Below are 14,255 nucleotides of genomic sequence, written 5' to 3'. Positions count from 1 at the left end.
GTTAAAGTTTGCAATATTTCTTAATACACATTTGTACTTTATTCTTTCACTTTATTTTTAGGACTTTTTTCCGATTCAATTTTCCTTAGTGAATTTTTTCGGTGAATTTTTTTCTAGAAAAAGCTGTCTTTTTTTTCCTACGACTTTTTAAAAAAAAGTTATCCCCCCCCCCCCCCCCCCCCCCCGCTATAAATATTCCCCATCTAGTGTATAAAGTGGCGACATAAATAAGGCGCCAAAGATCCAACCGGTCATGTCACGTGGTTCTATATTTAGTTTAAATCAATAAATGTCTCAAGAGTCATCAATCATCATTGGTCATAGGTGTGTACATATGTGTCATAGGTGTGTACATATTGGTCATATGTGTGTACATATGTGTCATAGGTGTGTACATGTGTCATAGGTGTGTACATATTGGTCATAGGTGTGTACATATTGGTCATAGGTGTGTACATATGTGTCATAGGTGTGTACATATTGGTCATAGGTGCGTACATATTGGTCATAGGTGTACATACGTGTCATAGGTGTGTACATATGTGTCATAGGTGTACATATGTGTCATAGGTGTGTACATATTGGCCATAGGTGTGTACATGTGTGTAATAGGTGTGTACATATGTGTCATAGGTGTACATATGTGTCATAGGTGTGTACATATTGGTCATAGGTGTGTACATATGTGTCATAGGTGTGTACATATGTGTCATAGGTGTGTACATATTGGCCATAGGTGTGTACATATGTGTCATAGGTGTGTACATATTGGCCATAGGTGTGTACATATGTGTCATAGGTGTGTACATATTGGCCATAGGTGTGTACATATGTGTCATAGGTGTGTACATATTGGCCATAGGTGTGTACATACGTGTCATAGGTGTGTACATATGTGTCATAGGTGTGTACATGTGTCATAGGTGTGTACATATTGGTCATAGGTGTGTACATATTGGTCATAGGTGTGTACATATGTGTCATAGGTGTGTACATATTGGTCATAGGTGCGTACATATTGGTCATAGGTGTACATACGTGTCATAGGTGTGTACATATGTGTCATAGGTGTACATATGTGTCATAGGTGTGTACATATTGGCCATAGGTGTGTACATGTGTGTAATAGGTGTGTACATATGTGTCATAGGTGTACATATGTGTCATAGGTGCGTACATATTGGTCATAGGTGTACATATGTGTCATAGGTGTGTACATATGTGTCATAGGTGTACATATGTGTCATAGGTGTGTACATATGTGTCATAGGTGGGTACATATGTGTCATAGGTGTGTACATATGTGTCATAGGTGTGTACATATGTGTCATAGGTGGGTACATATGTGTCATAGGTGTGTACATATGTGTCATATGTGTGTACATATGTGTCATATGTGTGTACATATTGGTCATAGGTGTGTACATATGTGTCATAGGTGTGTACATATTGGTCATAGGTGTGTACATATTGGTCATAGGTGTGTACATATTGGTCATCGCTTCCACACTGGTTATAGGCATCATACCAGCACTTGGTGAGAGTACTATGACCATACCATAACAGCACCATAGCAGCACCATAACAGCACCATAGCAGCACCATAACAGCACCATAGCAGCACCAGGTAAGCAGGATGACAGCAGCATAAAAGCACCATGACAGAACAACAATGACTGTGTTATTAATGTACACGACAAGACCGGTAAACCGGCATTCGCCGGCCAAGTGCCGTGCCGGCATCCCGGGGGACCTGAGAGGCTCTGTATCGGCGTGGCTGATGAATGTAACTTGACTCATTCATTTCCGTCGGGGGGAGGGAGAAATCAATCAGGCAATCAAAGATTCATTGCCCATACGAGCTTATGAAAAGATTGTTTACTTGAGTCTAGCCAAGCTTGGCACAAGATATGCTACTTGTGTTTGCGTGTGTTTCTGGTGTATTTACGTTGTGTGCTGTGTTCAGGCTGTCTCTGTAATGTGTCTATGTTATATCTGTGATGAGTGTCTGTTATATCTGTAATGTGTCTATGTTATATCTGTGATGTGTGTCTGTTATATCTGTAATGTGTCTATGTTATATCTGTGATGTGTCTATGTTATATCTGTGATGTGTGTCTGTTATATCTGTAATGTGTCTGTTATATCTGTAATGTGTCTATGTTATATCTGTGATGTGTCTATGTTATATCTGTGATGTGTCTGTTATATCTGTGATGTGTCTATGTTATATCTGTGATGTGTCTATGTTATATCTGTGATGTGTCTATGTTATATCTGTGATGTGTCTGTTATATCTGTGATGTGTCTATGTTATATCTGTAATGTGTCTATGTTATATCTGTGATGTGTGTATGTTATATCTGTGATGTGTCTATGTTATATCTGTGATGTGTCTATGTTATATCTGTGATGTGTCTGTTATATCTGTGATGTGTCTATGTTATATCTGTAATGTGTCTATGTTATATCTGTGATGTGTGTATGTTATATCTGTGATGTGTGTATGTTATATCTGTGATGTGTCTATGTTATATCTGTGATGTGTCTATGTTATATCTGTGATGTGTCTGTTATATCTGTGATGTGTCTATGTTATATCTGTAATGTGTCTATGTTATATCTGTGATGTGTGTATGTTATATCTGTGATGTGTCTATGTTATATCTGTGATGTGTCTATGTTATATCTGTAATGTGTCTATGTTATATCTGTGATGTGTCTATGTTATATCTGTGATGTGTCTGTTATATCTGTGATGTGTCTATGTTATATCTGTGATGTGTCTATGTTATATCTGTGATGTGTGTATGTTATATCTGTGATGTGTGTATGTTATATCTGTGATGTGTCTGTTATATCTGTGATGTGTCTATGTTATATCTGTGATGTGTCTATGTTATATCTGTGATGTGTCTATATTATATCTGTGATGTGTGTATGTTATATCTGTGATGTGTATATGTTATATCTGTGATGTGTGTATGTTATATCTGTAATGTGTCTATGTTATATCTGTGATGTGTCTATATTATATCTGTGATGTGTGTATGTTATATCTGTGATGTGTATATGTTATATCTGTGATGTGTCTATGTTATATCTGTGATGTATATATGTTATATCTGTGATGTGTCTATGTTATATCTGTAATGTGTCTATGTTATATCTGTGATGTGTCTGTTATATCTGTGATGTGTCTATGTTATATCTGTGATGTGTCTATGTTATATATGTGATGTGTCTATGTTATATCTGTGATGTGTATATGTTATATCTGTGATGTGTCTGTTATATCTGTGATGTGTCTATGTTATATCTGTGATGTGTCTATGTTATATCTGTGATGTGTCTATGTTATATCTGTGATGTGTCTATGTTATGTCTGTGATGTGTCTATGTTATATCTGTGATGTGTCTATGTTATATCTGTGATGTGTCTATGTTATATCTGTGATGTGTCTATGTTATATCTGTGATGTGTCTATGTTATATCTGTGATGTGTCTATGTTATATCTGTGATGTGTCTGTTATATCTGTGATGTGTCTATGTTATATCTGTGATGTGTCTATGTTATATCTGTGATGTGTGTATGTTATATCTGTGATATTTGTATGTTATGTCTGTGATGTGTCTATGTTATATCTGTGATGTGTCTATGTTATATCTGTGATGTGTCTGTTATATCTGTGATGTGTCTATGTTATATCTGTGATGTGTCTATGTTATATCTGTGATGTGTGTATGTTATATCTGTGATATTTGTATGTTATGTCTGTGATGTGTCTAGGTTTTCTCTGTGCTGAGTGTTAGTTAATCTTAAAGGAGACGTGACGTTTGCTGACTGATATTGATAGCAACCCACCAACCCAAGTAATACAACAATCATCAGATATCGCTAGCAACCCACCAACCCAAGTAATACAACAATCATCAGATATCGCTAGCAACCCACCAACCCAAGTAATACAACAATCATCAGATATCGCTAGCAACAACCCAAAACATACAACAATCATCTGATATTGCGAGCAACCCACCAACCCAAATGAAGCAACCACCATCTATAAACACAGCAGCAAGGGTGATGATCAGAATTAAGGGCGTGGTGGTGTGTGTATGGGGGGGGGGATCAGATTCGTGAATATTGGGGGGGGGGGTGCGACTAATGAACGTCAACATCCAGATGATGATGGTAAGCGGTAGTGACGTAATGAGGGGGGGGGGGGAAGAACTCACCCGTTTTTAATCCCAGCAGGCATGATGAGCTAGATGGCGTCAAAGACGGGGCAGCACTAGAGGGCAGCACTAGACGGGGCAGCACTAGAGGGCAGCACTAGAGGGCAGCACTAGACGGGGCAGCACTAGAGGGCAGCACTAGACGGCAGCACTAGACGGGTCAGCAGTGCAATATTTATGCTTGGGCTAAAACTGGTGCAGTCGGCGGTCATTGGATCGCGGCATTTAGCAGACGATTGGTTATCAGCACATACGTGATGTTTATTTTTAGATCCAAATTAAAACAATCGAAAAGATGTACAGTTGTTGCGGTCTTTTGTTTTTAAATGTCAGTAATTGTTAGTGGACGTGTTAGTTTCTCTCGTCAACATTTCATGACTGCAGGAGTCGAATGACTGCAGGAGTCGAATGACTGCAGGAGATGCGCCCGTCTGCCTACGGACTCAGGTCTGCTACTGAAGCAGATCCAATGTTTTTATTTCTAGTCTATAAATAGATCAGTATTTATCTGTCCAGGTAGCTTCAACATACCACGGAAGGTTTGTTACATAGCCTGCCTGTCCAACTGTTACATAGCCTGCCTGTCCAACTGTTACATAGCCTGCCTGTCCAACTGTTACATAGCCTGCCTGTCCAACTGTTACATAGCCTGCCTGTCCAACTGTTACATAGCCTGCCTGTCCAACTGTTACATAGCCTGCCTGTCCAACTGTTACATAGCCTGCCTGTCCAACTGTTACATAGCCTGCCTGTCCAACTGTTACATAGCCTGCCTGTCCAACTGTTACATAGCCTGCCTGTCCAACTGTTACATAGCCTGCCTGTCCAACTGTTACATAGCCTGCCTGTCCAACTGTTACATAGCCTGCCTGTCCAACTGTTACATAGCCTGCCTGTCCAACTGTTACATAGCCTGCCTGTCCAACTGTTACATAGCCTGCCTGTCCAACTGTTACATAGCCTGCCTGTCCAACTGTTACATAGCCTGCCTGTCCAACTGTTACATAGCCTGCCTGTCCAACTGTTACATAGCCTGCCTGTCCAACTGTTACATAGCCTGCCTGTCCAACTGTTACATAGCCTGCCTGTCCAACTGTTACATAGCCTGCCTGTCCAACTCTGTTTAACTGTCTGTCTGTTTAACTGTCTGTCTGGTTTACTACTTGACTGTCTGACGGTAAGGCACTTGTATTTCTGTCTAGCATTAAGTCCACTATTATTATATTAGTATAAGAATAATTAGAAGGGCTGTCACCGTGATCTAGAATAGATCTAGTAGATCTGTCTCTAGTAGACTGAGACAGATCTAGACTAGTACTAGACTGTAAGACAGACCTAGACGGTGAGACAGACTTAGACTGTGAGACAGACCTAGACTGTGAGACAGACCTAGACTGTGAGACAGACCTAGACTGTGAGACAGACCTAGACTGTGAGACAGACCTAGACTGTGAGACAGACCTAGACTGTGAGACAGACCTAGACTGTGAGACAGACCTAGACTGTGAGACAGACCTAGACTGTGAGACAGACCTAGACTGTGAGACAGACCTAGACTGTGAGACAGACCTAGACTGATCAGATTAATCCAAGCGATACAGATCCAATGAATAAAAAAACTCCTTGAATGGATCACTACAAACTGGGGTTGGTGAAACACATTTACCCGGAACTATCAGAGAAATAAAATAATCCCATGTGTACAAGTGCACGTACACATGTGTATAAACCCACGTCCACAAGTGTACACGGTGTGTGGCGGAAGTGTGAGATATCAACAGTGTCTACACACCAGGACAACTGCACAGCTGTGTTCACCTGACGGCTAGACGGCTGGGTCAGAGGTCACAGGGTTGTGACCCTGCACACCTTGTGAAAGAATTTCATGACAAAAACCATCGCGAACATACAGGTCATGATGGTCGCTGGTGGGGAGGTCCGGCAGTTAGGGAATGGAACTACTGACAAGGTATGGGTTCAAATCACTGGGAGAGGACAAACAGCACGTCACGGTGTGAGAACAAAACCAAGTCATGTAGGGAGGACAGGTTTTTAATGCAGATGATCCCCGCCCCCCCCCCCCCCCTCCATCCCCCGGACATGAGCTGCCTAAAGCCTTCTGCTAAAGAAATTTCTTTTTACACGTCGCCTAGTAAGAAAAGATTCTCAACTGTAAGAAGATTTTTCTTCATTCAAACATTGGAAATTTAATGGAACAGATTTTTTTTTCTCGTGTAGAGTGCTCTACCCCTTAATTAGTGTAGAACCAATTTGAGCATTATCACACCAAACATTCACGTCACCACACATATTCACGTCACGTAGCCACACACATTCACGTCACCACACACATTCACGTCATCACACACATTCACGTCACCACACACATTCACGTCACATCACGTCACCACACACATTCACGTCAACACACACATTCACGTCACCACACACATTCACGTCACCACACACATTCACGTCACCACACACATTCACGTCACCACACACATTCACGTCACGTCACCACACACATTCACGTCACGTCACCACACACATTCACGTCACCACACACATTCACGTCACCACACACATTCACGTCACCACACACATTCAAGTCACCACACACATTCACATCACGTCACCACACACATTCACGTCACCACACACATTCACGTCACCACACACATTCACGTCACCACACACATTCACGTCACCACACACATTCACGTCACGTCACCACACACATTCACGTCACCACACACATTCACGTCACCACACACATTCACATCACATCACGTCACCACACACATTCACGTCACGTCACCACACACATTCACGTCACCACACACATTCACCTCACCACACACATTCACGTCACCACACACATTCACGTCACCACACACATTCACGTCACCACACACATTCACGTCACGTCACCACACACATTCACGTCACCACACACATTCACGTCACGTCACCACACACATTCACGTCACCACACACAATCACGTCACATCACGTCACCACACACATTCACGTCACAACACACATTCACGTCACCACACACATTCACATCACATCACGTCACCACACACATTCACGTCACGTCACCACACACATTCACGTCACCACACACATTCACGTCACCACACACATTCACGTCACCACACACATTCACGTCACCACGCACATTCACGTCACCACACACATTCACGTCACCACACACATTCACATCACATCACGTCACCACACACATTCACGTCACGTCACCACACACATTCACGTCACCACACACATTCACATCACATCACGTCACCACACACATTCACGTCACGTCACCACACACATTCACGTCACCACACACATTCACGTCACCACACACATTCACATCACATCACGTCACCACACACATTCACGTCACGTCACCACACACATTCACGTCACCACACACATTCACGTCACCACACACATTCACGTCACCACACACATTCACGTCACCACACACATTCACGTCACCACACACATTCACGTCACGTCACCACACACATTCACGTCACCACACACATTCACGTCACCACACACATTCACGTCACCACACACATTCACGTCACCACACACATTCACGTCACCACACACATTCACGTCACGTCACCACACACATTCACGTCACGTCACCACACACATTCACGTCACGTCACCACACACATTCACGTCACCACACACATTCACGTCACCACACACATTCACGTCACGTCACCACACACATTCACGTCACCACACACATTCACGTCACCACACACATTCACAACACCACACACATTCACGTCACCACACACATTCACGTCACCACACACATTCACGTCACCACACACATTCACGTCACGTCACCACACACATTCACGTCACGTCACCACACACATTCACGTCACGTCACCACACACATTCACGTCACCACACACATTCACGTCACGTCACCACACACATTCACGTCACCACACACATTCACGTCACGTCACCACACACATTCACGTCACGTCACCACACACATTCACGTCACGTCACCACACACATTCACGTCACCACACACATTCACGTCACGTCACCACACACATTCACGTCACCACACACATTCACGTCACGTCACCACACACATTCACGTCACGTCACCACACACATTCACGTCACGTCACCACACACATTCACGTCACCACACACATTCACGTCACCACACACATTCACGTCACGTCACCACACACATTCACGTCACCACACACATTCACGTCACCACACACATTCACGTCACGTCACCACACACATTCACGTCACGTCACCACACACATTCACGTCACGTCACCACACACATTCACGTCACCACACACATTCACGTCACCACACACATTCACGTCACCACACACATTCACGTCACGTCACCACACACATTCACGTCACGTCACCACACACATTCACGTCACCACACACATTCACGTCACGTCACCACACACATTCACGTCACCACACACATTCACGTCACGTCACCACACACATTCACGTCACGTCACCACACACATTCACGTCACCACACACATTCACGTCACCACACACATTCACGTCACCACACACATTCACGTCACCACACACATTCACGTCACCACACACATTCACGTCACGTCACCACACACATTCACGTCACCACACACATTCACGTCAACACACACATTCACATCACGTCACCACACACATTCACGTCACCACACACATTCACGTCACCACACACATTCACGTCACCACACACATTCACGTCACCACACACATTCACGTCACGTCACCACACACATTCACGTCACCACACACATTCACGTCACCACACACATTCACGTCACGTCACCACACACATTCACGTCACCACACACATTCACGTCACCACACACATTCACGTCACGTCACCACACACATTCACGTCATCACACACATTCACGTCACCACACACATTCACGTCACGTCACCACACACATTCACGTCACCACACACATTCACGTCACCACACACATTCACGTCACGTCACCACACACATTCACGTCACCACACACATTCACGTCACCACACACATTCACGTCACGTCACCACACACATTCACGTCACCGCACACATTCACGTCACCACACACATTCACGTCACGTCACCACACACATTCACGTCAATTCACCACACACATTCACGTCACGTCACCACACACATTCACGTCACCACACACATTCACGTCACGTCACCACACACATTCACGTCACCACACACATTCACGTCACCACACACATTCACGTCACCACACACATTCACGTCACCACACACATTCACATCACGTCACCACACACATTCACGTCACCACACACATTCACGTCACCACACGCATTCACGTCACGTCACCACACACATTCACGTCACCACACACATTCACGTCACCACACACATTCACGTCACCACACACATTCACGTCACCACACGCATTCACATCACATCACGTCACCACACACATTCACGTCACGTCACCACACACATTCACATCACGTCACGTCACACACCTACACTCTATCAAGACACCTTAACACATTACCACACCTCCACACATCTCCACACCTCTCCACACAACCACACATCACCACACACCCACGCCTGTCAACCGACTACATTTTTGCTTTGTCTAAAAAAAACATTAATTGCTTTTTTAGCTAGTTGCACCCGCCGCACAGGGTGACAATACGAGCTGCAGAGAGAAAAATCAGAAAGTTAATGGCTCGCCACAGGCCAGGAAACATGGGCAGCATCTAGACGTACATCAACATATCCATTTATGATACCCAGCAAGGAACCATTGGCTATCATGGCCACTACCATCAAAACCATTAATCTATAGTCTTTTAGACTACAGTACGTCTGGTTCAATGTACATTAGAGTATGACGTCAGGTCTGGTCCAGTAGAGTATGACGTCTGGTCTGGTCCAGTAGAGTATGACGTCTGGTCTGGTATAGTAGAGTATGACGTCTGGTCCAGTAGAGTATGACGTCTGGTCTGGTCCAGTAGAGTATGACGTCTGGTCTGGTCCAGTATAGTATGACGTCTGATCTGGTCCAGTAGAGTATGACGTCTGGTCTGGTCCAGTAGAGTATGACGTCTGGTCCAGTAGAGTATGACGTCTGGTCCAGTAGAGTATGACGTCTGGTCTGGTCCAGTAGAGTATGACGTCTTGGTCTGGTCCAGTAGAGTATGACGTCTGATGTGGTAGAGTAGAGTATGACGTCTGGTCCAGTAGAGTATGACGTCTGGTCCAGTAGAGTATGACGTCTGTCCGGTAGAGTATGACGTCTGGGTTTGGTCCAGTAGAGTATGACGTCTGGTCTGGTCCAGTAGAGTATGACGTCTGATCTGGTCCAGTAGTGTATGACGTCTGGTCCAGTAGAGTATGACGTCTGATCTGGTCCAGTAGTGTATGACGTCTGGTCCAGTAGAGTATGACGTCTGGTCTGGTCCAGTAGAGTATGACGTCTGGTCCAGTAGAGTATGACGTCTAGTCTGGTCCAGTAGATTATGACGTCTGGGTCTGGTCCAGTAGAGTATGACGTCTGGTCCAGTAGAGTATGAAGTCTGGTCTGGTCCAGTAGAGTATGACGTCTGGTCTGGTCCAGTAGATTATGACGTCTAATGTGGTTCAGTAGAGTATGACGTCTGGTCTGGTCCAGTAGAGTATGACGTCTGGTCTGATCCAGTAGAGTATGACGTCTGGTCCAGTAGAGTATGACGTCTGGTCCAGTAGAGTATGACGTCTAGTCTGGTCCAGTAGAGTATGACATGTGGTCTGGTCCAGTAGAGTATGACGTCTGGTCCAGTAGAGTATGACGTCTGGTCCAGTAGAGTATGACGTTTGGTCTGGTCCAGTAGAGTATGACGTCTGATGTGGTCCAGTAGAGTATGACGTCTGGTCTGGTCCAGTAGAGTATGACGTCTGGTCTGATCCAGTAGAGTATGACGTCTGTTCCAGTATAGTATGACGTCTCGTCTGGTCCAGTAGAGTATGACGTCTGGTCCAGTAGAGTATGACGTCTGGTCTGGTCCAGTTGAGTAAGATGTCTGGTCTGGTCCAGTAGAGTATGACGTCTGGTCTGGTCCAGTAGAGTATAGCGTCTGGTCTGGTATGGTCCAGTAGAGTATGACGTCTGGTCTGGTGTGGTCCAGTAGAGTATGACGTCTGGTCTGGTCCAGTAGAGTATGACGTCTGGTCTGGTCCAGTAGAGTATGACGTCTGGTCCATTAGAGTATGACGTCTGGTCTGATCCTAGTAGAGTATGACGTTTGTTCCAGTAGAGTATGACGTCTCGTCTGGTCCAGTAGAGTATGACGTCTGGTCCAGTAGAGTATGACGTCTGGTCTGGTCCAGTAGAGTAAGATGTCTGGTCTGGTCCAGTAGAGTATGACGTCTGGTCTGGTCCAGTAGAGTATAACGTCTGGTCTGGTATGGTCCAGTAGAGTATGACGTCTGGTCTGGTCTGGTCCAGTAGAGTATGACTTCTGGGTCTGGTCCAGTAGAGTATGACGTCTGGTCTGGTCCAGTAGAGTATGACGTCTGATCTGGTCCAGTAGTGTATGACGTCTGGTCCAGTAGAGTATGACGTCTGATCTGGTCCAGTAGTGTATGACGTCTGGTCCAGTAGAGTATGACGTCTGGTCCAGTAGAGTATGACGTCTGGTCTGGTCCAGTAGAATATGACGTCTGGTTTAGTCCAGTAGAGTATGACGTCTGGTCTGGTCTGGTCCAGTAGAGTATGACGTCTGGGTCTGGTCCAGTAGAGTATGACGTCTGGGTCTGGTCCAGTAGAGTATGACGTCTGGTCTGGTCCAGTAGAGTATGACGTTTGGTCTGGTCCAGTAGAGTATGACGTCTGGTCTGGTCCAGTAGAGTATGACGTCTGGTCCAGTAGAGTATGACGTCTGGTCCAGTAGAGTATGACGTCTGGTCTGGTCCAGTAGAGTATGACGTCTTGGTCTGGTCCAGTAGAGTATGACGTCTGATGTGGTAGAGTAGAGTATGACGTCTGGTCCAGTAGAGTATGACGTCTGGTCCAGTAGAGTATGACGTCTGTCCAGTAGAGTATGAAGTCTGGGTTTGGTCCAGTAGAGTATGACGTCTGGTCTGGTCCAGTAGAGTATGACGTCTGATCTGGTCCAGTAGTGTATGACGTCTGGTCCAGTAGAGTATGACGTCTGATCTGGTCCAGTAGTGTATGACGTCTGGTCCAGTAGAGTATGACGTCTGGTCTGGTCCAGTAGAGTATGACGTCTGGTCCAGTAGAGTATGACGTCTGGTCCAGTAGAGTATGACGTCTAGTCTGGTCCAGTAGATTATGACGTCTGGGTCTGGTCCAGTAGAGTATGACGTCTGGTCCAGTAGAGTATGAAGTCTGGTCTGGTCCAGTAGAGTATGACGTCTGGTCTGGTCCAGTAGAGTATGACGTCTAATGTGGTTCAGTAGAGTATGACGTCTGGTCTGGTCCAGTAGAGTATGACGTCTGGTCTGATCCAGTAGAGTATGACGTCTGGTCCAGTAGAGTATGACGTCTGGTCCAGTAGAGTATGACGTCTAGTCTGGTCCAGTAGAGTATGACATGTGGTCTGGTCCAGTAGAGTATGACGTCTGGTCCAGTAGAGTATGACGTTTGGTCTGGTCCAGTAGAGTATGACGTCTGATGTGGTCCAGTAGAGTATGACGTCTGGTCTGGTCCAGTAGAGTATGACGTCTGGTCTGATCCAGTAGAGTATGACGTCTGTTCCAGTATAGTATGACGTCTCGTCTGGTCCAGTAGAGTATGACGTCTGGTCCAGTAGAGTATGACGTCTGGTCTGGTCCAGTTGAGTAAGATGTCTGGTCTGGTCCAGTAGAGTATGACGTCTGGTCTGGTCCAGTAGAGTATAGCGTCTGGTCTGGTATGGTCCAGTAGAGTATGACGTCTTGTCTGGTGTGGTCCAGTAGAGTATGACGTCTGGTCTGGTCCAGTAGAGTATGACGTCTGGTCTGGTCCAGTAGAGTATGACGTCTGGTCCATTAGAGTATGACGTCTGGTCTGATCCTAGTAGAGTATGACGTTTGGTCCAGTAGAGTATGACGTCTCGTCTGGTCCAGTAGAGTATGACGTCTGGTCCAGTAGAGTATGACGTCTGGTCTGGTCCAGTAGAGTAAGATGTCTGGTCTGGTCCAGTAGAGTATGACGTCTGGTCTGGTCCAGTAGAGTATAACGTCTGGTCTGGTATGGTCCAGTAGAGTATGACGTCTGGTCTGGTCTGGTCCAATAGAGTATGACTTCTGGGTCTGGTCCAGTAGAGTATGACGTCTGGGTCTGGTCCAGTAGAATATGACGTCTGGTCGGGTCCAGTAGAATATGACGTCTGGTTTAGTCCAGTAGAGTATGACGTCTGGTCTGGTCTGGTCCAGTAGAGTATGACGTCTGGTCCAGTAGAGTATGACGTCTGGTCCAGTAGAGTATGACGTCTGGTCTGGTCCAGTAGAATATGACGTCTGGTTTAGTCCAGTAGAGTATGACGTCTGGTCTGGTCTGGTCCAGTAGAGTATGACGTCTGGGTCTGGTCCAGTAGAGTATGACGTCTGGGTCTGGTCCAGTAGAGTATGACGTCTGGTCTGGTCCAGTAGAGTATGACGTTTGGTCTGGTCCAGTAGAGTATGACGTCTGGTCCAGTAGTGTATGACGTCTGGGTTTGGTCCAGTAGAGTATGTCGTCTGGTCTGGTCCAGTAGAGTATGACGTCTGATCTGGTCCAGTAGAGTATGACGTCTGGTCTAGTCCAGTAGAGTAAGACGTCTGGTCTGGTCCAGTAGAGTATGACGTCTGGTCTGGTCCAGTAGAGTAAGACGTCTGGTCTGGTCCAGTAGAGTATGACGTCTGGTCTGGTCCAGTAGAGTATGACGTCTGGTCTGGTCCAGTAGAGTATGACGTCTGGTCCAGTAGAGTATGACG

General features: G+C 45.4%; 1 protein-coding gene across 12 annotated transcripts in view; it reads right to left on the bottom strand.

The window, feature by feature from the left end:
* The window catches only part of LOC131956452 (endothelin-converting enzyme homolog), a 97,789-nt gene that overhangs the window by 25,846 nt on the left and 57,688 nt on the right, over positions 1 to 14,255 (bottom strand). Inside the window, exons 1-2 of one of the 12 annotated variants that reach the window (XM_059320965.1) lie at positions 5,793 to 6,053; positions 4,242 to 4,727 (exon numbers count right to left, since the gene is read on the bottom strand). The exons of 5 other annotated variants lie outside the window; for them this stretch is intronic. In XM_059320965.1, the coding sequence (XP_059176948.1) occupies positions 4,242 to 4,264 (23 nt within the window). In that variant the 5' untranslated portion in view covers positions 4,265 to 4,727; positions 5,793 to 6,053. Of the gene's footprint in view, positions 1 to 4,241; positions 5,455 to 5,792; positions 6,054 to 14,255 lie in introns of those variants that run through there. 6 more of the 12 variants (XM_059320940.1, XM_059320948.1, XM_059320932.1 and 3 more) reach the window with 6 other exon arrangements.

This window comes from Physella acuta, unplaced genomic scaffold (assembly GCF_028476545.2).
Source record: "Physella acuta isolate Inbredline_101_S28 unplaced genomic scaffold, ASM2847654v3 ptg000079l, whole genome shotgun sequence".
NCBI classification, from domain to species: Eukaryota; Metazoa; Mollusca; class Gastropoda; family Physidae; genus Physella; species Physella acuta.
Note: the sequence above shows the minus strand (reverse complement) of the source record. Positions and strands in the feature narration are given on the sequence as shown.